The sequence below is a fragment of the Giraffa tippelskirchi genome, chromosome 9 (assembly GCF_054371585.1).
Source record: "Giraffa tippelskirchi isolate mGirTip1 chromosome 9, T2T-mGirTip1v1.2.pri, whole genome shotgun sequence".
NCBI lineage: Eukaryota > Metazoa > Chordata > Mammalia > Artiodactyla > Giraffidae > Giraffa > Giraffa tippelskirchi.
In genome coordinates, this window is record NC_137283.1 from 138,745,252 (window position 1) to 138,769,166 (window position 23,915).

Here is a 23,915-nt window from a genome sequence, read left to right on the forward strand (position 1 = left end):
AAAATCAAACTTATAAGGGAATATGCACAGTCCCAGGCCTGCAGGTCTAATAAGGCCAGTGACTGCAGCTGGGTATGTGACCTACAAGCCCTGAAGTTTCATGAGTATGAGAACAAGGAAGAGGATCTAGAAAGTCAAGCGAGTAGAGACTGACTCCCTGAACTTGAGGTCCAGAGTTATGACTTGGCCTGGACAGAGGCACCCATAGCTGTGGTGACAGGTGAGGAGAACCACAGTATGAGCCTGGAGTCCCTGCAGTTGGTCAAGAGCACAGGGTGCAGGAGGCTACTGATCCCACATCATGCCTGGCGTGGACAGCCTGAACTTGGCCATGGCTATGAGCATCCTGCTCTTTCAAGGGAAAAGACAACTGCAGGTGAGAGTGGAATACTAGAACAGGACAGGAGTCACCACTGAGAGGCAATGTAGAAGCGTCCTCAGCTTCTACATAACCAGAGATAACCTCAGGTTATCTCTGTGGTTACTGGGAAAAATAAGAACTTCCCTGACTTCCTGCTCAGCCTCAAAAATAATCAAGGTCAAAGTTCCTCCTGAGATTCCCCCATCTTCCCACCCATTTTTATATGTGTGTGCATATAAATATATGCTTCCCGGGTGGCACAGTGGTAAAGAATCTACCTGTTAATGCAGGAGACACGGGAGATGTGGGTTCGATCTCTGGGTTGGGAAGATCCCCGGAGTAGGAAATGGCAACCCACTCCAGTATTCTTGCCTGGAAAATCCCATGGACAGAGGAGCCTGGCGGGCTACAGTCCGCGGGGTCACAAAGAGTCAGACACAACTGAGCATGCACAAAGAAATGTTATTTTTATAAATTTCACTTAGCTCACAGGTTGTTTCCTTTTGTCAATCGCAGTACATTGGAATACAGACATGTTACTTTTCCTATATCATCACAACAAAATTAATTCAATATGGAAGAAGGAGTCAAGTGTAAAAAGAAAATCTATTAAACTTTCTAGAAGAAAATACAAATGAATAACTCTCAGATCTACGGATAAAGCAAGAATCTGAACTTAAAAGCAACACTGGAATTCACAAATGATAACAGTTTTGACTATAAAAATGTGTCAAGAATTAACATAATAATTAAACATCAAGCCAAGGAAATAAAGTAATACATTATTGGGAAAAATACAAGACTGGTATTCTTGACCTGTATACAATTTGTGATTATTTTAAAAGAATCTGGATTTCTGGTTTTCATAATTGGGTGCCATTTAATGAGATGTTAGGAACTAGAGGGAGGAACCGACTTCTGCAGGGAAATGAGTTTGAAGGTATCTGTGGGATGACAGGAGGGTGTGGCGTACACAGATGGTTAGACCTACAGCTCTGGGGTGCTGGGCTAAAAAGACATAGTAGGGAGACAGACATCTGACACCAAAAAAAAGGCATTTTGTTCACTTCACATGGACAAAAGGAATGAAATCCAGCTAATCCCCCATATTGTTGCTAGAAACCTGGACAACTAAACCTTCCTACTCTGATCTTTTTATTACTGTAATTACCATGATTATTATCAAAGAAGATTCTATACTATCTTGACAACCCAATAATTTAAAAAATAAGTTCTCTTTGGAAATGCTCTTTTAGAAAATTCAAGTTTCACCCTGAGAATTGATTTTCAAGGCAAGTTTTTTAAGAGTGGGCTCTGTCAAGGTTTCCTACTGTAAGAAAGAAGGAGGGAGGGAGAAAAGAAGGAGAAGGAGGAGGGGGAGAGGAGGAGGGGAAGGGAAAGGAGAAAGAAGTCAGGTCACCCACAGGTACATGAAATGTTTCTAAGCAAATGTGTTTCTTCTCTCTCTTACTCCAGTAAGAGTGACACAAAAGATGAAGGGAATATCATCAGAAACAAGGGTCAGACAAGGTGTGTCCCTCACAGGATGCATAAAAGATAGGGCTGAAGGGAGCTGATTCCAAGATAAGCCAGTAAAACAACAGTAACTATTGAGATAAAGATTTTTTTTTTTTTGAGAGGGATAAAGTTTCGTTTGGAATGAACCAGGCAGAGAACACAAGTGAAGCAGCCTGTTTCTTAGCAAGAGTATACTCAAAGAAATCCAGGGATTATACCAGTCCTGCAGTCAGAGCAGTCCTCCACTCGGGAGAGGCTGGGAACCTAAGATGAAGAAAGCCTAAAAAGCAATGAGTTTCTTTCTTTTTTTTTTTTTTTTCAATGTGTTTTCTTTGTACTGGGTTGGCCAAAAAGTTTGTTTAGGTTTTTCCACAGGATCATAGGGTTACGGTTAGAGTCTAATGGAAAAATATGAATGAACTTTTTGGCCAAGGCATAGGTTTACATCACCAGATGGCCAACACCGAAATCAGATTGATTATATTCTTTGCAGCCAAAGATGGACAAGCTCTATACAGTCAGCAAAAACAAGACTGGGAGCTGACTGTGGCTCAGATCATGAACTCCTTATTGCCAAATTCAGACTTAAATTGAAGAAAGTGGGGAAAACCACTAGACCATTCAGGCATGACCTAAATCAAATCCCTTATGATTATACAGTGACAGTGAGAAACAGATTTAAGGGACTAGATCTGATAGACAAGAGTGCCTGATGAACTATGGACAGAGGTTCATGACATTGTACAGGAGACAAGGATCAAGACCATCCCCAAGAAAAAGAAATGCAAAAAAGCAAAATGGCTATCTGAGGAGGCCTTACAAATAGCTGTGAAAAGAAGAGAAGCGAAAAGCAAAGGAGAAAAGGAAAGGTATACCCATTTGAATGCGGAGTTCCAGAGAATAGCAAGGAGAGATAAGAAAGCCTTCCTCAGCGATCAATGCAAAGAAATAGAGGAAAACAATAGAATGGGAAAGATTAGAGATCTCTTCAAGAAAATTAGAGATACCAGGGGAACATTTCATGCAAAGATGGGCTCAATAAAGGACAGAAATGGTATGGACCTAATAGAAGCAGAAGATATTAAGAAGAGGTGGCAAGAATACACAAAAGAACTGTACAAAAAAGATCTTCATGACCCAGATAATCACGATGGTGTGATCATTCACCTAGAGCCAGACATCCTGGAATGTGAAGTCAAGTGTGCCTTAGGAAGCATCACTATGAACAAAGCTAGTGGAGGTGATGGAATTGCAGTTGAGCTATTTCAAATCCTAAAAGATGATGCTGTGAAAGTGCTGCACTCAATATGCCAGCAAATTTGGAAAACTCAGCAGTGGCCACAGGACTGGAAAAGGTCAGTTTTCATTCCAATCCCAAAGAAAGGCAATGCCAAAGAATGTTCAAACTACTGCACAATTGCACTCATCTCTCACACTAGTAAAGTAATGCTCAAAATTCTCCAAGCCAGGCTTCAGCAATACGTGAACCATGAAATTCCAGATATTCAAGCTGGTTTTAGAAAAGGTAGAGGAACCAGAGATCAAATTGCCAACAAATTGCTGGATCATCGAAAAAGCAAGAGAGTACCAGAAAAACATCTATTTCTGCTTCATTGACTATGCCAAAGCCTTTGACTGTGAGGATCACAACAAACTGTGGAAAATCCTTCAAGAGATGGGAATACCAGACCACCTGACCTGCCTCTTGAGAAATCTGTATGCAAGTCAGGAAGCAACAGTTAGAACTGGACATGGAACCAAAGACTGGTTCCAAATAGGAAAAGAAGTATATCAAGGCTGTATATTGTCACCCTGCTTGTTTAACTTATACGCAGAGTACATCATGAGAAACGCTGGGCTGGATGAAGCACAAGCTGGAATCAAGATTTCAAGGAGAAATATCAGTAACCTCAGATATGCAGATAATACAAACCTTATGGCAGAAAGTGAAGAAGAGCTAAAGAGCCTCTGATGAAAGTGAAAGAGGAGAGTGAAAAAGTGGGCTTAAAGCTCAACATTCAGAAAACTAAGATCATGGCATCCAGTCCCATCACTTCATGGCAAATAGATGGGGAAACAGTGAAAACAGTGTCAGACTTTATTTTGGGGGGCTCCAAAATCACTACAGATGGTGAATGCAGCCATGAAATTAAAAGATGCTTACTCCTTGGAAGGAGGGTTATGACCAACCTAGATAGCATATTAAAAAGCAGAGACATTACTTTGTCAACAAAGGTCCGTCTAGTCAGGCTATTTTTTTCCAGTAGTCATGTATGAATGTGAGCGTTGGACTATGAAGAAAGTTGAGTGCCGAAGAATTGATGCTCTTGAACTGTGGTGTTGGATAAGACTCTTGAGAGTCCCTTGGACTGCAAGGAGATCCAACCAGTCCATCCTAAAGGAGATCAGTCCTGGGTGTTCACTGGAAGGACTGATGTTGAAGCTGAAACTCCAATACTTTGGCCACCTGATGCAAAGAACTGACTCATTTGAAAAGACCCTGATGCTGGGAAAGATTGAGGGCAGGAGGAGAAGGGGTCGACAGAGGATGAGATGGTTGGATGGCATCACTGACTCAATAGACATGAGTTTAGGTAAACTTCGGGAATTGGTGATGGACAGGGAGGCCTCGCATGCTGTGGTTCATGGGGTCGCAAAGAGCTGGACACAACTGAGCGACTGAACTGAACTGAACTGATAGGTTTACAGGGCTTCCCAGGTAGCACAGTGGTAAAGAATCCACCTACCAACACAGGAGAGGCCGGTTCGATCCGTGCGTGGGGAAGATCCCCTGGAGTAGGAAATGTCTACCCACTCCAGTCTTCTTGTCTGCAAATTCCATGGACAGAGAAGCCTGGTGGGCTACTTTCCAAGGGATTCACAAATAGTCAGATGTGACTAGCACGTGCGCATGCACGCGCACACACACATACACACACAGACACACACACATTTACAAAGTGAGATAGCATTAAGTAAAAAAGATCTCATTTAAAGAAATAATAATTTTTACTTATAAGTGGCCAGTCACATGCAATGAAGTGTTTCAAGTGGCTGAGGAAATAACAAAAGCATTTTTTGATCTTGCTTCTCATTCTTTGGGCTTCAAAAATCTTTGAAATCCAGCCACCGGAGACAGAAGAATGAAAACCTTACCTAGCCTGAGCTCTCCATTGTCTTAGTAAACACTTCACCTTGTGAACAAGTTCTACACTTCTGTAAACTGAGTTCCACCACTAAAGAACCCTCAACTTAAAGCTCATAACACTGTGAATTTGAAATTTATCCAAGTTACAGAATTTCACAAAGAAAAGCAACTCTACTTTCAGCCCTAATTGCAATTAGCCAAGAAAACAAGTACACTTGCAAAGGGTCATGCTCCGAAGTTCTTTCTGGAAGAAAATGGTTGGGAATTTGTATTCCACGTTCCCACAGAAACGATGTTAAATAATACTTGAGCCCACAAAAGCTTACTGACCTCATCATGTCTCTAAGGCATAAAAACAACCAGCAGGACCAGGCAAGGTCCCTCAGCCCCGGAGCAGGGTGTGCTCCTTCTAGCACCTGGCTTCTCTTTCTGTTTCTCTCACCAACACACTGGTTTATTTATTTTTTTCATTTATCTTCATTGATTATAAATTATTTTCACTTATCTTTTTAAAATTGAAGTATAGCTGATTTACAGTGCTGTGTTAATTTCTGCTGCACAGCAACATGATTCAGTTATACAGATATATGCATTCTTTTTTATAGTCTTTTCCATTATGGTTTATCTCAGAATATATTCTGAGATAATATAGACCATAGTTCCCTGTGCCATACTGTAGGACCTGGTTGTTTATCCATTGTATATGTAATAGTTTGCATCTGCTAGCCCCAAACTCCCGGCCCATGCTTCCTCCAACACCTCGGCAACCACAAGTCTGTCTACATCTGGGAGTCTTTTTCTGTTTCACAGATAGGTTCATTTTAAGGATTACTTTCTGTTTTACGCCTTCTGCAGTTCAGCAGCAATCACTCAAAAGGCTATTCGGAACAACCACTGCCACCTACTCCCATGGAATTGCTCTGGCAAAAGTTATTAGGGGCTTTCTAATCTCCAAGTCCAGTTATTTCTCTGAAAAATTCAAGTTTCCTGACTTCTGACCTCTCTGTCGTTGTTTTCAGCTAGCTCCCTCTCTCCCTCTCACTTCCTCTCTCTGAACTTTCCCCTATTCCTGTCTTACCTCTCGACCACTTCTCTTTCTCACTGGTTGATGCCTTCCTCTGTCCATCTTTAAATGCTGGTGTTGTCTGTGTTCTACCATAGGCCCTTTTTTTATTCTGCCTCTTGCTTCTAGGGAGACTCACTTGGGTCCTCATAATTTAAAATGTCTGGCACATAATAAGTGCTTTCACTGTTATCCTTCAAAACCCAATTTAAATATCACCTCTTGCCCAAAGCCTTAGCGAACCTCCTCCACACTCCCTTCTTCACCAGAAGAATCCTCTGTCATTTGTGCTCTCCAAGCACTTAACATAAACTTCTAGTATAGCCATCAGCCATCAGCATAACCTATTCTATCTTAATAGGCTGGTCTCCTGCACCAGACTGTGAGCCCCTCAACAGAAGGGTGATTTCATTGAATTCTATTCGATAAGCATCAGTAAGTGCTACCACTTCATGATCAAGCTAGATCTACAGGTCAAGCAAAGAAATAGAAGACCTGGGGCATGTCAAGATCCATAAAATGTGATCTTTGCCACTAAGGAACTTAACTCACATTTGAGTAAAAAAGACAGATATCAAAACCAATAACTAAACACCAGGAGGGGGAAATGCAATATTCATTCATTCAATCCATCCATAGATATCAAGTGTCTTTTAAGTGCCAAGCACTGTATAAAGTACTAGAGATACAGGATAAACAAGACAGACAAGGAAAGGAGACATGGAATTATATTTTAATGATCCTTTGAAGTACCTGAAACTGCTGCTTCTATGTCAGACCTTTCTAACAAAGGATTTCTCATTATGCTTCTATGTTGGACTTGACTTTTTTGGTTGTTCCTTCTTAGTCATTTCGCATATGATGCAAGACTTATGAAGCAACAGCTTTTTCTTTTATATCTCCCAAAGAATCAAGTAAACGAGTTAAAATGTACTTAATAGCTCTTAGGAGATTATTTTAAGAGGTAACAGACTAACATAAACATGTAATAAAAAATTACACAAGTCTTAAAGAGGGGCTAAAACATAAAAAGTTAAATAGTTCCACGATTATTCTTAGCTTAAATGAAAAAGCATGCAAAGTTCCAGCTCATAAATAACTATACAATATGTTGGGCTCAGGAAAGAATTTTCCTGGACCACATATTACGTACACATTATAGCTCAAATGTTGGGCAATACTTTCTTCTGTGGCTAAAGGGGACAATTACAAGACTTGAGAAGGTAATTCTCATAGACTAAATATAAAGTCCTCAGAAGCTTATAAGTCAGTCCAAGCCTTAAACGGAGCTTTCCAAATTTAGACCAGGTAACTGAAAACTGCAAGCAGATCAGGACCTTGGATTCTCCAATCATACTTTTTTTTCCCCTCGTTAATGCTCTTAGAAAATCTTCTCAAATTAAGTTGGCTTATTCTCTGGCATGCAATCTGTTTAGGGAACACACTCTAGCTCCCCTGACAAATACACCAAGGAGAATCAGCCCCAGGAAAGGAATTTAAAAACAGAAAAATCAAGACAGAGTCATACATCTGTCTCTGCAAACTTTTTCCAACATGTCTAATGATATTTTCAGAGGGCAGCACAAACCTATTAAATAATGGTGGGTCCGGGAAAATTAAGGCATGCCAACATATAAATATCATAGTATAATTTTGTTCGAAATTCCCAAATGGTGTCACAACACAGTGGCACAACTTTTTTCTTTTGTGTGAAAAACTTACTTGTTTCTGATGATGGTGTCTGGCCCCTCTAGGGCTATTCCAAGATTGAAAATGAATGGAGGGCTTCCCTGGTGGCTCAGTGGTAAGGAATGTGCATGCCAATGCAGGGGACATGGGTTCAATCCCTCATCAGGGAAGATCCCACATGCCACAGGGAAACTGGGCCCGTGCATCACAACTATTGAGCCTATGCTCTAGAGCCTGGGAATCAGAACTACTGAAGCCCAAGCACCCTAGAGCCTGTGCTCCACAAAAAGAGAAGCTACCCCAATGAGAAGCCCGTGCACCACAACTAGAGAAAAGCCCACGCGATAACGAAGCCCCAGCAGCAATGATGACCCAGCACAGCCAATAAATAAATCTTTTAAATGAATGGAAATGCTACCCTCTCAATTCATCCTATCATGTAAAATTGACAGCTAGTGGGAAGTTGCGGTATAATACAGGGAGCTTAGCTCTTTGATGACCTAGAGGGGTGGGATGGGGTGGGGTAGGAGGGAGGCTCAAGAGGGAGGAGATATATGTATACACATAACTGATTCACATTGTTGTACGGCAGAAACTAACACAACATTGTCAAGCAATTATACTCCAATTTCTGAAAAAAATGAAAGGAAATAAGTAATAAGGAGAAGCTACCAGTCCTGGGTAATCAAGAGATTATCCATCATGAAGAATGTCATATATTTAACAAGATGAAATCTGCTTCTTTAATAAAATCTGACCAGATGCAGAGTCCTGAAATCAGTGAAGCTTGAAAACTGCGAAGTAGCACTTTTTCTATCTTTCACCAAACAGTGAAAATATGTGTCAATGCTGGAGGAAAACCAAAGAGATAGAGCAATATCTTAACTTTGGTTCCAAGTGTTTAAGTGATTTGGCTGATGTAGAAAAGTCACTCTCATGTTATCAAATTTTATCTTCTCCAAGGGGAGAAGATTTCCTAAAGGGGCACCAAATGATAGTTATAAACGTAACCATAAAACTCCATAGAGGTTACTTAAGCTCAGTCACCTACAATTCTTGTCTGCCATTTGTCTGACTTCTGTTCCCGTAAACAAAAAATCAAAAACAGCATTTTGTCTGAATTTTTAAACGTTCCATAAATCCAAGCCAGCCATTCCTTAACCTTGTAAGTCGTGAATACTGATGAATATTTACATGTTAGCAGCTTGTAAATGCTCCTGCAATTTATCTTCCCAATTGGCACATATTTGCATCTAACTCATTTCTTCAAAAGAATCTTAAAAAGTGAACTTTGTAAACATATTATGTTTGTGATAAATACAGATTTTGTCACTTATATCTTGATGTGAGGGCTTCCCTGCTGGCTCAGTGGTAAAAACCCTGCCTGCCAATGCTGGAAACTTGGGTTCGATCCCTGGCTTGGGAAGATCTCTTGGAGAAGAAAACAAAAACCCACTCCATTTGCCTGAAAAAATCTACTTGCCTGGAAAATCCCATGGACAGAGGAGCTTGGCAGGCAATCCAGTCCATGGGTTCACAAAGAATCAGACACAACTTAGCAACTAAACAAAAACAACAACTTTGATGTGACATAAATCAATCAAAATGAACACTCATGACCAAGTGTGCCACTCATTTGAATATATGCTCGAAGGACCAGTCAACACTAACAAAATTCTCCTGGAAATTAAATGTTAAGTCAAAAGCACAGCTGACTGAGCAAAAGATTTCATAATGCTGACAAGCCTTAATTTTAGACTTTGGAAACAAAACAAATGCAGATGTGCAGGTCAACATTCTAGTAAACACAGCAGGATCAGTCCTTGGTAACCCACTCACGTGTCATATTTAATGATTAAATAAATGTTCTACACTACTTTGGAGTCTAGGACTCTGTTTAGAGTCAAGTCTAGCACTTCCTTTCCAACTTTATTTCAGATTTACCAACTGCCAAATGTACTTTAAGCACATAGGCTATTGGCAGTACTAAGTTGCTGGGCAAGAAAAGTTAAGCCAACTATTCTCACCATAACTCACGTGCAAGCTACAACACTGTTCTCGAATTTCACTAGGTCAAGCCAAGCAACTTACACCCCAATCCTGTTTTACAACTAACAACACACACACACACACACACACACACACACACACACATAAAGAGATACATTAGGTTGTAAAGCCAGATTCTGCCCCTCTATATGGCCTAGAAATCTTTTCTTACTCTGACTGTATATAAATAGTTAACAGTAAATGGACCAAGAGTTAGTTTCAAAAAACTAAAATCATACTGTCCAGATCTGATGATCTGAATTTTCACTGGATCAACCAAAGCTAGTTTCCCCAGATCAGTTTCTAGAAATCTAGAAACTGTCTTGATAGAGCTAACATACATCAACTGTATGTGTGTGACTCAAAAACAATTAGAAAGGTTATGTAAAGTATACATTAATAACTATGATCAGGAACTTCAAAGGTAGCCCAGATATCAAACTTAGTCATCTTTATGTACACTGTAGTGCAGATACAGTTCTGCATGCATCACTGTATCTAATACACATCTGCCCTTCAAATTCCATTATCCAAATGGAATTCTGTTTGTTTACTATGCTCATTCTGGACAAGCCATTCAGTAACTCTGCATTCATGCTGACTATTTCCTGTCAACCATGGACCATACATAGACCCCAGGCATTATCAACAAACAAGCAACACAATTCAATCATGGACTATACGCCTAAGGAATCTTAAATTGATACTACACCACTGGTGTGCTGCAATTACCTAAAATAGCCTCAATTTTTTTCACAAACTAAAAGGACTAATACAAGAGAATTTTGAGCCAGATCAAATTTCACTACTATAAAAACAAAATATAAGAAAAAAGATTCTAAGTCTCAGGTAGTAACTCTACTTGTTTCTATGAGTCAGTATATAAAAATTCTTCTTCGTTAAAGAATTAATTACAATAATTTCTTGAGGTCAACTTAGTGAGATTCTGTCAATATTTATAAAAGACCTTAGAGGTTTTTTAATACAATTGAGTACTTATTTACATAATTTTGAACATGATACTGATTTCATATAAAAATAAATGAAGAGCCTAATGCATAGTTCACAGATGTGTAAGATTTTTATCTTCAATTCATTTTCACAGTCATGTACATTGTTCTCATGTGTCCAATTCAGTGAAATCACCCATATTATGAAGTCCATGAGAGTTTCCTTGGATTTTTCGCTTATTCACTACTTAGAGTATCACCCTACATTTGATAGGCTTGTTAAATAATTACTTATTAAATTGTTGAATTCAATGGGCAAACTGAAAGATCATAAAAGGCAGAAATTACACTCAGCCTAATTCTGTGCAGACCTTAGAAAGAAATCTTACAGATTTTTAAGTAGTTAACTTTAATGTCTATGAGAAGGCTGTAATTTAAATGTTCTCAAACAGAAAATTTATTTCTAGGAGACAAGAGAGCATAGTTATAAATGAACAGACTCTGAATTTTGCCTCTCAGCTTTAAGTCCTCATCTATTTGGATCTGATTTCCATATACGCTATGAGATAGGAAACCATATTCATTTTTATTCAACTATTACAACCCCATGAGTTAAATACATTCTCATTTCTCAATAAATAAATGAACAGACTCTGGGATCAGACAGCTTCAGATTCAAAACTTGGTTCTATCAAGTGGCACTAGGAAAGTGATTACCTCTGCTGGGTCTCAGTTTCCCCATATGTAAAACTGATCTATTGATGCCATCTGCCTCATAAACATTGAATAAGGAATATGATTGGGCATGTAGAGTGATTGGTATGGCACTCAGCACACAGTAACACATGGTGTTCCTTTGGGTATCACTGGCCTTAAACTGGGCTTCCCTGGTGGCTCAGACGGTAAAGAGAGACTGCCTGTAATGCGGGAGACCTGGGTTCAATCCCTGGGTCAGAAAGATCCCCTGGAGAAGGAAATGGCAACCTGCTCCAGTACTCTTGCCTGGGAAATTCCACTGATGCAGGAGCCTGGTAGGCTACAGTCCACGGAGTCGCAGAGAGTCAAACACGACTGAGCAACTTCACTGGTTGGTTCACTGGTCTTAAACTACAAAGACCAAAGTAACATATTTGGTATGTAGAGTTTTATAGCCAATTTTCCAGTCCTCTAAAATATTATAAGCATTTTTTCCTTGCAAAAAAGAAACCTATTTGAAGATGTCTGGACTACTGAAGTTCCTATTAGTAATAATGATTTCCCGGTATATGAATAAAGCTGGGTTTGCAGACGCTGTAAGCAACACATCAGTCTATTCTGACTTGGTTCTGGTCAAGCCATACTCTGGGAATTATCTGATTTAAAAAAAAAAAAAGCTGTGATTGTCCTTCTAGTGATAATGCTTTGGGGATAAACATTAAGTTGTATAAAACTGATAGTAATGCATATAATATCTGTCCAGAGCAATACAAAGAAATATTCTTTGGTAGAGATACAATTGATTTCCATCCTGTAGAAAAGATGACTCCAACATTTATACTTATAGAATTGTCTTAAGGCACATTAGTTAGTTTGGCATCTATTAGCAAATCATTTCAGCATTCCTGATTGTGTGTGTGTGTGTGTGTGTGTGTGTGTGTGTGTAAGAGAGAGAGAGAAATCTCAACTCTTCAAATTCTCCTTACCATGGACCAAGATGTTAGAACTGATCCTCTTAAACAGCATATGTGTTTTGAAACGTTTTTCACTGCAAGGGGAAAACACTTGGATTATTCGGAATTCTGAAGACATGAGTTTGACTCCCTACTCAGCGAGTTGATTTATTCCAGCCAAAGTCAAATACCCTTCTCCAAGGAGGAGTTTTCTCAACTGTGACATATAGAGCAACTATACTGCCACATCTATTTATTTTCTGGAGCATATAAGATAATCAAAAGAGGACTCCATTGCATAAAACAACACACATTTACATTATCACCCTGATCTAGCCACATGACATCACCTACACCCGGGTGTGAACAAACTATAAACCTGGAAAACACTTGAGAGGTAGGTAAGAGCTGCCATGGCCCTGAGACAGCAGGAATCACGCTCCTGGTCCTTGATAGCCTCAGCTCTAAACTGATCTTGGTCACAAGAAACTGATTGGAAGGACTGATGCTGAAGCTGAAACTCCAATACTTTGGCCACCTGATGTGAAGAACTGACTTATTTGAAAAGACCCTGTTGCTAAGAAAGATTGAAGGCAGGAGGAGAAGGGGAAGACAGAGGATGAGATGGTTGGATGGCATCACTGACTCAATGGACATGAGTTTGAGTAAACTTTGGGAGTTGGTGATGGACAGGGAGGCCTGGCGTGCTGCAGTCCATGGGGTTGCAGAGAGTCGGACACAACTGAGCGACTGAACTGAACTGAATGTGATATCAAGAGGTACTTGACATGTCATAGCCTGGGTTTCCTTAATTCTTTGGGGGTGACTTTCAAATAAGAAATAGGGGTAACTAAGATTTTGAAAGGACAGTGAATTCTCTCTGATAGCTTCCTCAAAGACAGGGCTTCCCTCATAGCTCAGTCGATAAAGAATCTGCCTGCAACGCGGGAGACCGGGGTTCGATTCCTGGGTTGGGAAGATCTCCAGAGTATTCTTGCCTGGAGAATCCCATGGACAGAGGAGCCTGGCAGGCTACAGTCCATGGGGTAGCAAGAGTCGGACACGACTTAGTGACTAAACCACCACCAGGCAAATACCCGGTTTTACATGGTTTGGAGTCAATAGTCAAATGGCCTGACATTCAGTAGTAATTCACTAGGGTAGTTCCCCTTGGTTTCTGTGTCTTAAGAGGTCTTAGAAGAGATTAAAAGTGTTGGAAAATACTAATATAATTGGTCAGAACTACTTTTAGAACCTTACTGTACCAAAGAATATAACTCGCTTCCTGTATGAATCATATATCAAAGGCAATTGCCTTGCCCATTGTTGATTACCTATTGTAACAGAAAAGGCTGGCATGTAATGGAATGTTTACTGCTACCTTGTGCAATTCCTGAAGCATTTAAGTTACACAGGTTGGCTCTGCTAGGATTTCTAGTAGGAGACTCTAAGAACATTTAAATTTTTTCTCCTCTCTTCTCTGTCCCCTAAGAAGACAAGGTAGCCTGGATTCTGTATCTTTTAGTTTTTATGTTTTCTTCAGAAAAAAAAATTACAAAATAAAACTCACATTAAGATGTTAGGTACTCACTTTAAAAATTTTCTGGTACAATTCGACAAGACTTTAAAAATCCACTTTGCCTCATACCCTCTCCTTCGCTAATAATCTGACACATATTCTGATGAGTTCCTTAAGTCAACATCTCCAGCCAGAGATAAAAGCCAATATATAAAAACCATGAAAGCAGTCAGTGTATTAGAATCATCAGTAGATTTTAAAATAATTTATCATTTTGCTCTGCTTTCCTATTTTTCTTTTATGCCACTAATAAAACTTGCAAATTGAACTTTGCTCCTTGAAAATACGGGGACTCTTTCTTAAACAAAGCCAGTTTTCCTACTTAACTATATCCAGTTTACAGGACAGTGAGGCGGTTTTCTTCAAGATGTACCTTTTCCAAGGCTGTTGGTGACTGGTTTCTTCCTGATACCCACAACAGCTGTAGTTCCTACAACATTGTCCACTCCCACCCCACTTACTACAGTCTCAACTCTCATCCAGACTCAGGCAAAGTGGGGTGCTACTTGAAGGGAACACTTGGGACAACTACCTGCAAAGCAGAACCAGTTGGTACCTGTTGGTGGAAACTCGCATATTCGTTGGGCTTTGTGCTTGTAGATCTCCCACTGCTCCACAAAGAAGCAGTGAACCAGTTTTATCCTGCAAACTAGAAACAGGAACTGAACAGGCTGCTAACCAGGCCTCCAAAACAGGAAGCAGGGGACAGTCCCTGTAGCCACCAGAGGGGAACTAACTCGTAGCAGAGGACTCCCAGAAGGCTGGCAGCAGCCAAGGCCACTGGTGAGACAAAGCCAAGTTGTGTGCCTATAATTAGGCTTCACCTAGAGGTGGAACTGACTGTAACTCTCAACTGACGACTCTCTGAAGCAGACCAAAGGTGACCAAGTTGAGCCAAGGAACCAGGAGCCTGGGAAGCAGGATCAGTGATGACAATCTGCACTTGACTATTTGGGGTAAGAAATGAGTGCTCTACAAACAAATGTACTTTGTGTTTTGGAGTTTTCTTTTTAGCTTTGGCTTTTTTCCAATTTTCTAGTAAAATCCTTTTTGGAAAATTTTAATTTTGCCTCCAAGAAAGCAAGAGGAGGCACAGTGCTCTGGGCTCCCACAGGGTGGGCAAAGATATGCCAGCAAAAACATGAGCGTGGCTCCACTGGGATAATTTTTTTTTAACCCCTTCCTAAACTAGACCTTTTTTTTTTTTTTTATGAGTTTGCCGACATTTTCTCTTTTGATAATTTTCTAAGGTTTGTTCCTTGGTTGAAGAAAGACTGACTGAAAGTGGGAAGGGGCTGTAGGTGGTCTAGATCAGAGGTTCTCAGACACCATTCTGCTGATTGGCATGAAAGAGTTTTCATCCATCATGACGAAATGGGAAAAAGAATAATAAATAATGCATTTCCCATATATTTACTGTATGTAAAAAGCTATTCTTTAAGATTTGTTTCCCTAATTTAACATTAAAAAAATGTCTTTTTAAGAAATAGTGGCAGTGGTTGGCTGGTTGTCGAGTTTTCTTTTTCTTTTTAATATACTTACTTGGAAAAATTAAATCATGACAAATTCATGTCAGTCTTCAATTTGTTAAAAACCAGTTCATGGGAACCACTATTTAGGAAATACTGAAACAACCTTCTCCCTCCAAGTATATGAGACAGTATGGATAAAAGCCTCACTGGATTTAAAACCAGAAGATGCAGAAGTGGGCTGGAAGACTCTCAGGAACTTCTCATTCTGAGATATACAGGATACAAAGGTTATGTTTGCTTTCTTTTGTTATCAAACAAGATTGGAAGTCCTAGGGAGCTGTGCTGGAAGCAAGTGAAACCAAACCCAGAAAGTTCAGATGCCTGTCAGGTGACATGGCCAAATAGGAGACTGTTATCACAAGTAAGGCAGGAACACTACACAGATGAAAATATAAAGGCTAAATTCTTAAAATTTCGACCTGTATATGTTTCCTTCCTGTTCCCCACTGCTGCTACTGGGTGATAGGCTGAGTAAGAGATTGCAATCTACAGAGAGCCTGCCTAAGAAAAGGCCAGGGGATACAATGGTAGTTGGGGTGGGGGGTTGGAGGACGGTGTGGAGGCAGGGAAGGGAGAAGCCGGCAGCCATCCAATTGTGAGCCCCCTGAGAAGGAGTGAGGTGGCCATGAACAGAACACTGTTCCTGGGTCTTACATCAGCTGGAACTCAAGGACCATAAATAGGTTTGGAGGGGATGAAGGTGAAAGTGTTCCTGGATCCCCCTGCCAGCATCGCTTCCTCCTTCGCTGAACATCCTTCTTCCTCCCTCACTGTCCAGCCTCCCTCCTCTCCCCGAAGCTTCCCAAGCCTTCCTTTGTCCCCTGCCTCATCACAGCCTCTCCTTCCAACACCACCAATCCAAAATGATACTCCTACATCCAGCCAAGACGCTACCAGAAGCTAGGTGAACACAAGTCACCAATTCTAACTCAGGGCAAGATGGACTCAAAGTCTCAGTTTTAGGTTGGCCAGCAACATAATTTTACTGCTTAAATAGACAAAGGAGCTCCAGACTTCAAGTACACTGAGTTAAGGAGGGCTCTTACAGGCTAGACCCAAATCTAACCACCATCTATAATACTGTTTCTAAGAAAAAGTGTGCTTCTGGTTCTAAGCAGCAACCTTAAATCATTTAGGCTGAATGAATGAATATAACTCCTTTATGGTTCAGTTTTCTCATAAGCAAGTAGGGGAATAATAGTCTATCCCAGCTATACTTTGCAAAAGTAATGTGGTTTTTTTTTTTTTAATTTTGAGTCCCTGCCATTTGGGGGCCTGTCTACCTCAGTGGAATAGCTCTGCATCACTAACATCTTTATCACTGACATTTGTATCACTGACATCTCTTAGCTTTTCTAGAAATTTACTGTCTATAATGCAGGGGTCTGGAAAGGGGTGTTATTAGCCTGTCAACTGACATCTCTGAGTGATAGTCTTGTATATATGATGAACTTTCATAAAATCTTGGATAGAACATTAGTTTCAGGATGGAAATGAAAGAGAGAATGACAAGGGTAGTCAAAGAACAAACTTGATTATAGTTGAACAATAATCAAATAAGAAAAATCAGTGAAAACCTGTAACTGCAATCTATTCTTTAGAAAACCCCCATACACATAGAGAGCAGAAGCTTCTAAAAATGCAATCAAACTACTTCAACGCCAACATTCCATTTTAAATGTTGAGGCCCTTGCTAAATTCTCCTTGTTTACCATTCTATCTCAGGTTAGGAGTCACCTCTGACCCACCCTCCTTCCAGTTTGATTCTAGAGGCTATTTCCTGGAAGCCCAAGGCATTCCGCGAGGACCCTCACAACCAGGAATCTGCACTTGAATCTGTGCTGCTCACCAACCCTGAGCTCCTGGAGATGGCAACATTATTCATACAAGCAGTTCATTCATCTTCATGAACTGAAGTGATTCCTTTTCAAATCAATACTGTTATAATTTTAAAGTACAGAATTTAGGGCTGGAGGGAATCTCAGAGACCAGTTATTACAACACTTCTCTGAGATGTTAAATAACTTGCTCCAGATTAGAGAAGAACCAAGACCAGAATCCAGATCGTGAAACTCTTGTTCAGATGCTCTGTCCTAGCACACCTTGCTGCCTTCCTTTGCAAACTCATAGGATTACATGAGAGAATCCTAGAAATTTAGTTTCGTCTCCCCTCTCTCCCTCCATCCCTGGTCCAATTGTTTAGGCCACTGAAGGAGACAAAGGACCTCGCTCACAATTACATGGTTTAGAGCAGAGCCAGGATAAAGACTCAGACCAAACTGGAGGGATAAAGTTCTTCCCACTATGTCATAATGATTCAACTTTCAAGTGGCAGTAGTAGATGTAGAGAAGAGGTCAGCATGGGGCCAAAACCTTACCAGGCCTGTTTTTGCAAGGCCTGCAAGCTAGGAATGGTTTTTCTATTTTTTACGTGGTTGAGAAAAAAAAGAAAAATCAAAAGAATATCACTTTGTGAATAATATGAGATATAAATTTCATAAATTTGACAACATCCATTAACCAAGTTTTGTTGGAATACAGCCATGATGATTTATTCAGGTCCTCTTTATGGCTCCTCTTGAGTTACACCTGCAGAGCTGAGGTGGTGTGAGAGACACCTCCAGCGAAATCTAAAACGTTTATGCCTCTGGCCCTTTACAGAGGACAAGCAATCAGAAATCAGAAGTCTAGTTCTACTCCTGTTCATCTTGGCCTCCCCCAGTTTAGAAAAACAAAACCGATACCATTTTCATTCTGTCACACCTTCAACGTTTTCTTGCTGAATGAGAGACCTGAGGGTTCACGTCACAGGCAGGGGTGAAACTGCTGCTGCTGCTGCTAAGTCACCTCAGTCGTGTCCGACTCTGTGCGACCCCATAGACGGCAGCCCACCAGGCTCCGCCGTCCCTGGGATTCTCCAGGCAAGAATACTGGAGTGGGTTGCCATTTCCTTCTCCGGGGGTGAAACTAGGAGCTGCCTAGGTTGAGCTCAGTGGGATGGGACAGAGCTGGCCCAGAAACACTAGTCTCCCTCGAGTATGTCCTCCTCCCCACTATTCCACATTGCACATAATGGCTCACAAGGTCCCTGCCAGCTCTCTATCACGAGTTCAATGCTTCCCTCTCTTAATTCTGAGAATAAATCAGTCCAGCTAAATGGAGGTAGCAAGGGTGAAGCCGGACCTTTTAGAGTCAGGCACCCAAAGTGGGACCCTCCATTGACCAGTTATTACCCATGACCTTGAGCCAGTGATGGAGCCCTTGGTTATCTCATCTAAGAAGATAGCTAAGTACTTTCCTCATAGGCTTGTTTGGAGTATTAAATGAGATACATTTCAAATGTCTGGTACCTTCTAATCTTTCTCTCTCCCTTTCCCAGAAATAGTATTTGGAGAATAAACATTATGTGAACCTTGTTAGGAAAGTCTTTCAAATTAGCTTAAAGATTATTTTTATAAAAAAATACCCAATCTATCACAGCAATAAAAATAGATTTAGCATTTCATTGGGTGTTTTCCTCATATATCTTTCAGTTCTTTAAAGCTTTTTCCAAGTTATAATCCAAAAATTAAAATGCTGTAATTTTTAGAAATGTTATATTTATGTAATTTTTACAGCAAGTCACACAAAGAACCAAGCTAAACTATATTCTACCCATGTCCAGTTATGAAGACTAAGATGGTAAAATACACCAGAAACAGAAAGTCCTAGTTTATTTAATCTGGCTTCCTTAACATGAAGTTCTTCTTGTTCTTAAAATATTCACTTTTGGCTGAATTCCAAGACTGACATAAGCCTTCTTCAGGTGTTCTGAAAAGACTGAAGAGAATCAGAACTGGGAACAAGATTGGAATATAAAACCTTCTATGTGATCACAATGCAAGAAACTTATTGTCTGAAAGCACTATTAAATCAAATTTTATGCCCACACTTATAAAAAAAATAAATATGCATATATTCTCAACATTGGCTGTACAGGGTGCTAAAAGTTAATTTCAATAACATGCTTTTATCTATTAACATTTGTTAACAGATAGCAAATTGCTTCAGTCACTTGAATTGCAGTGACACTTTCTGAAATCTGTAATAGGCTGAAAAGATTTTTTTTCATGAATTACTCTAGCAGTCACTTTAATGGGCACACTTTAATGGCCAATCTAACTTAGTTATTAAAACTGCGTATCAGCGTTTTACATAATGTTAAATTATATACTTGCCAGCCCATCAGGGTATATGGGGTTATGAAAAACAGACTCTGCTCTTTTTCACCAAAATTCCAACAGAGATATCACGCAAGTTTAGTGTCAAGTTACCAAAGTTGGTTTTGAAAGTAATTACTTGAAAATTCAAATTGGTAAGAGATGGGAAATCAAGCCACTAAACTTCAGGGAAAGGGAGTTGGGAAGACATAACATGCAAATTCACACAGATCCGCTCTGCGTGCAGCTGGCTGCGTGGCAGAAGTCAGAATTTTTGTACTCTCAAAAGTACACGGAAAAAAATGAGGACATCTTCTAAAACAGGCACAGGTATATATAGAAGGAAAATGTGGGCCAAACCTAACAGAAGAGAAACCAAAACACTGACTAGAGCAGGGCTGACTGGGCCAAATAACTCGCACTGCAGGCGAACAGAAGTTCTTCTAGAGGACCACACGCACCCCGGGACTCCCAGCGCGGGACGGAGGCCGGGCGGTCAGACTCTCTGCCCCGCGCTGCGAGCGACCCGAGCAGTCACGCAGCGCCGCTCTCTGCCCCTAAGGTGGGGCAAGAAGTAAATAAGTGAGATGCTCGATTGCTGCCCAGAAACGGATCGATTTTTCCTATGGGGGCGGGGGCGGGGGCGGGGGGGGGGGACAACAGCTTTCCCCCTGCGGTGGCCCCTGACCGCGGAGGCTGGGGCCCTGCATTGTAAAATCGCACGCACCTGCATTGTAAAACCGGTCCAGCACCGCCGTTTCCCCAAAGTCCAGTTTCCCAAAATGCAGGGTCTCCAAGGAGGCGCCCACCGTCTCGCACGCCTCCCGCAGGCACTGCAGGGCCTCGCTCTCGGCCACCACCAGCTGCCCCTGGCTTGCCTCGTTGATGACATAGGCCACCGTGGTCCGTCGGCCGCCTCCGCCCCCAGAGTTGCCTCGGCACCGGGTGGCGCTGCTCCCGGAGGTGGCACCGGGACACCCGGCGCCGGGAGCGGCGGCACTTTCCACGTTCCAGAAGCTGCCCGGTGGCGGCGGTGGCAGCTGGCTCTCCTCGTCCTCGGCCGCCGTGGCCGCTCCTCCCCTCCGGTAGCTGCCGCCCTCGGCGAAGGGTGGCACGGAGAAAGTGATGCCCTCGCCCGCCTCCGCGCTCATCTCTCCTGGCCGGGCTGCCGCGGCGGCGTCGCCCGCCCAGCCGCACCGTCTGGCCAGCCACAGCTCGGGGCTGCTCCGCGCGCGCCGGGCTAAGTAGCTGCCATCCCGCGTCGCGCCTTCCGCGCCGCGCCGCCGCCTCTTCTCCGGCGCCCTCTCCCCCGAAGGGACGCCGCTGCCCGGCGGCGGCTCGCCCCTCCTCGGCGCCTCCGTGGCCGCGCCGCTCGCCCGCTGCAGGGTGTAGAGTACAAGGGGTGGGGAGCCGGGCTGAGCGGGAAGGGACAGCGCTTCCTTTTCTTGGCCGGCGGACAAGTCGGCTCGCGAACCTGCTACGCGGTGCGGCTCAAGGGCGCCGCTCTCGGGGTGCGGTGCGCCCTGGCCACCCAGGAACGCGGTCCCGGCTCCTTCCGAGCCCGGCGCCCTAGGAGGGGCCGGGGAGGGCGCCCTCTGGGTGGGGAGCTACCTGGCCAGCACCTCGCGGGCGGGCAGACTCCCTGGATCGCGTCCCGGAACAGCGGCAGCGGCCGCCGAAAGGATCCGCCTCCTTCCTCGGCGGCAGCTCCCCTTCATCGGCTCTATTTCCTCCTCCTGCCCCGGCCCCGTTCTCTTCCGATCGCCGCGGCCGCTTCGTCCCGGCACCAGCCCGGCCGCTCGAGTCTCGCCGCTCCTTGCAGCCGCTCGCCCGGTCCGCCACCGGCTTTTTGCCGCCCACTCGTCGCGGCACCGAAAGTCTGGGCCCGCCCCGGGGGAGGGCGCTGCTGGGAAGCTCGAGTCCGGACGAAACCGACCGCGTCGCGGCTCCCGGACCGCAGCCCAGTCTGGAGCACCGCGCGAGGCCAAGGTTCTGCTCCGTCACCCACTGGGCTCCCCACCCACGACAACCTGGAGTAGGCAAAGGCCCGGAGCGCACGCGACTACAGGATGGCGCAAAAAAAAAAAAGTCTCTCTCGCGAATACTCGGGTCCTCTCAGCCAGCGCCAGGAGGCACGCTCCACGTTCCCCGTGACCACGGCGCCCTCCTCCGGCCGGTGCCGGCCTAGCTCCGCCGTGCGGTCGGGTCCCATGTGCGGCGCGGGGAGCAAGAGGGCAGCGTGGGGAGGCCCGCGTGGCCCAGGGCCCGAGGATTTTAACTACGGCCCCTGCAGGCGGCCTCAACTGGAGAGTGGTTTATTGGTGACAGTGGCTGTCCGGAAGTGGCAGGCTGAATTTATCGGGTCTACCCCTGGTACTTGACGTTTTCAGGTTTTCAATAGCTCTGCTGTCGTGAATAATTGATTAGCTCCAAGTACTGAACGGTATAGCATTTGCAGTCCATTTGAGTTCATAAAATTTCCCCCAACGCACCGTATACTTACTTGAGATAGAAAACAATTGCAGGTTCTATCCTGGACTTGGCAAATCATCATCTATCTGCCAGATGAAAGAGGGAAATTAAGCAATTACTTCAATGTTTTTTTAATTGCACTGGGGGTGGGGGTGGGGGTGGGGAGCGGGGAATGCCTGGCTTACTTAAGAGCAATCAAAGAGTATCTACTTATTTGGGAAGAAAAACATGTGTAAGTTCTCAGAGAACTTCTCCAGAATGCTATAAATTTAGGAGAACCAATGGAACCTACAGTGAAATAAAGTAACAGGTTTGGACTTTCCATCTCCAGGAACCGAGATGATTAAGTTCTATGAAAAAGGTAAAAGAATACTGCAAATTAATGCAAGCTAGGCGAGAAGGAGGGGGGCTTCCCTGGTGGGTCAGTGGTGAAGAATCCATCTGCCAGTGCAGGAGTGATGGGTTCTGTCCCTGAGTGGGTGAGAAGGAAATGGCAACCCACTCAAGTATTCTTGCCTGGGAAATCCCACGGACAGAGGAGCTTGGCAAGCTACAGTCCGTGGGGTTGCAAGTATCAGACATAACGTAGCAACTAAACAACAGGGGGAAAGGAGGATAAAACAGTTGAGTAGAAAAGGGTTAAAAGAAGAAAGGAAATAATGTGGGGTAACACCTAACAGCTGAACAATTGTATCTGCACAATTGTATCCTCAATGAAGCCAAGTGACCTTAGCTTTTTCTAAAGATTTGTAAAATAATGAAAGTAAACTTCTAGTAGGGAAACTGAAATCTATGTGATCCACATCTGCTTTTGAACTTGATACCATAGGAAAACAGATATTTAATGAATCGCTGATCATACAGAAACAAAACATGGGTGGATTACTAATAAATATACTTTAATATTTCCAACAACTTGTCAAACCTCCAAACTTCTGTGAAAGTATACAATCCTCTACCCCATCCTGACCCAAAACAATAAATGCAGGAGAGTCTTTGGGACCATATCTGGAAAATTAGAATGCCCAAATTCTCAAATAGCATTTGACTACACAAATAAGGCCCAAGAGTATTCATAAAGCTATTTTCTAAAAACAATCATTTTTAGACTATGTCACCTTTGCTTCCCTTCCAGATTTTTTCAGAGCCATCATTCATACACAGTTTGTTTTACTTTGGTCACTTTATTTAGAATTGATTTAATATCTTCAAAAATGTTACTGATTACTGGCACCCAAACTCCAATACAATGCTGGAAGAAAAAGCAGTTCTTGGTCCCAAGGCTCTCCCACCTAAACGGGCATGGTTTAGCTGATTAATCTTACACAACCTGTTTTAGATGAATCCAGATGAAATTTTCATTTTCGTAGCTGATAAACAGTTCAGAGTGTATAAATTCAAATGGTTCAGTTCACAACTCAAATTGAATCCTGTGTGTAGGCAGGGACACCATGCTGAGGGCATGGGTGTGGTGCTCAAATCTCCATAGCCTTAAGTTTGCCATGCCTGCCTCAGGGCATGTGGGTCTGGAGGAATGAAAGCCTTTTTCTAATTGGATCACCCAGAAGTTGCTTTTTGCAATTCATCGGTATATAAGGAGCAGGGTTTTCTAATCCAAAAGCACATCTAACATGGTAGTAGTGGACAGGAGAGAAATCATTGCCTGGCTTGGGCTTCCAGGTTTACTCTTGGAGAGAGAAAAGGGA

At 42.7% G+C, this 23,915-nt stretch overlaps 1 protein-coding gene across 8 annotated transcripts in view; it reads right to left on the minus strand.

The window, feature by feature from the left end:
• The window catches only part of MAP3K5 (mitogen-activated protein kinase kinase kinase 5), a 248,939-nt gene that overhangs the window by 196,935 nt on the left and 28,089 nt on the right, over positions 1 to 23,915 (minus strand). For 2 of the 8 annotated variants that reach the window (XM_081528863.1, XM_081528862.1), the window contains one exon: positions 22,241 to 22,295. The exons of 2 other annotated variants lie outside the window; for them this stretch is intronic. Coding sequence is in view for 4 of the 6 variants with exons in the window: in XM_081528859.1 (XP_081384985.1) it covers positions 20,465 to 21,116; positions 21,360 to 21,455 (748 nt within the window). In the remaining 2 variants the exon portion in view is untranslated. Of the gene's footprint in view, positions 1 to 20,464; positions 21,264 to 21,359; positions 21,558 to 22,240; positions 22,296 to 23,915 lie in introns of those variants that run through there. 4 more of the 8 variants (XM_081528856.1, XM_081528855.1, XM_081528859.1 and 1 more) reach the window with 3 other exon arrangements.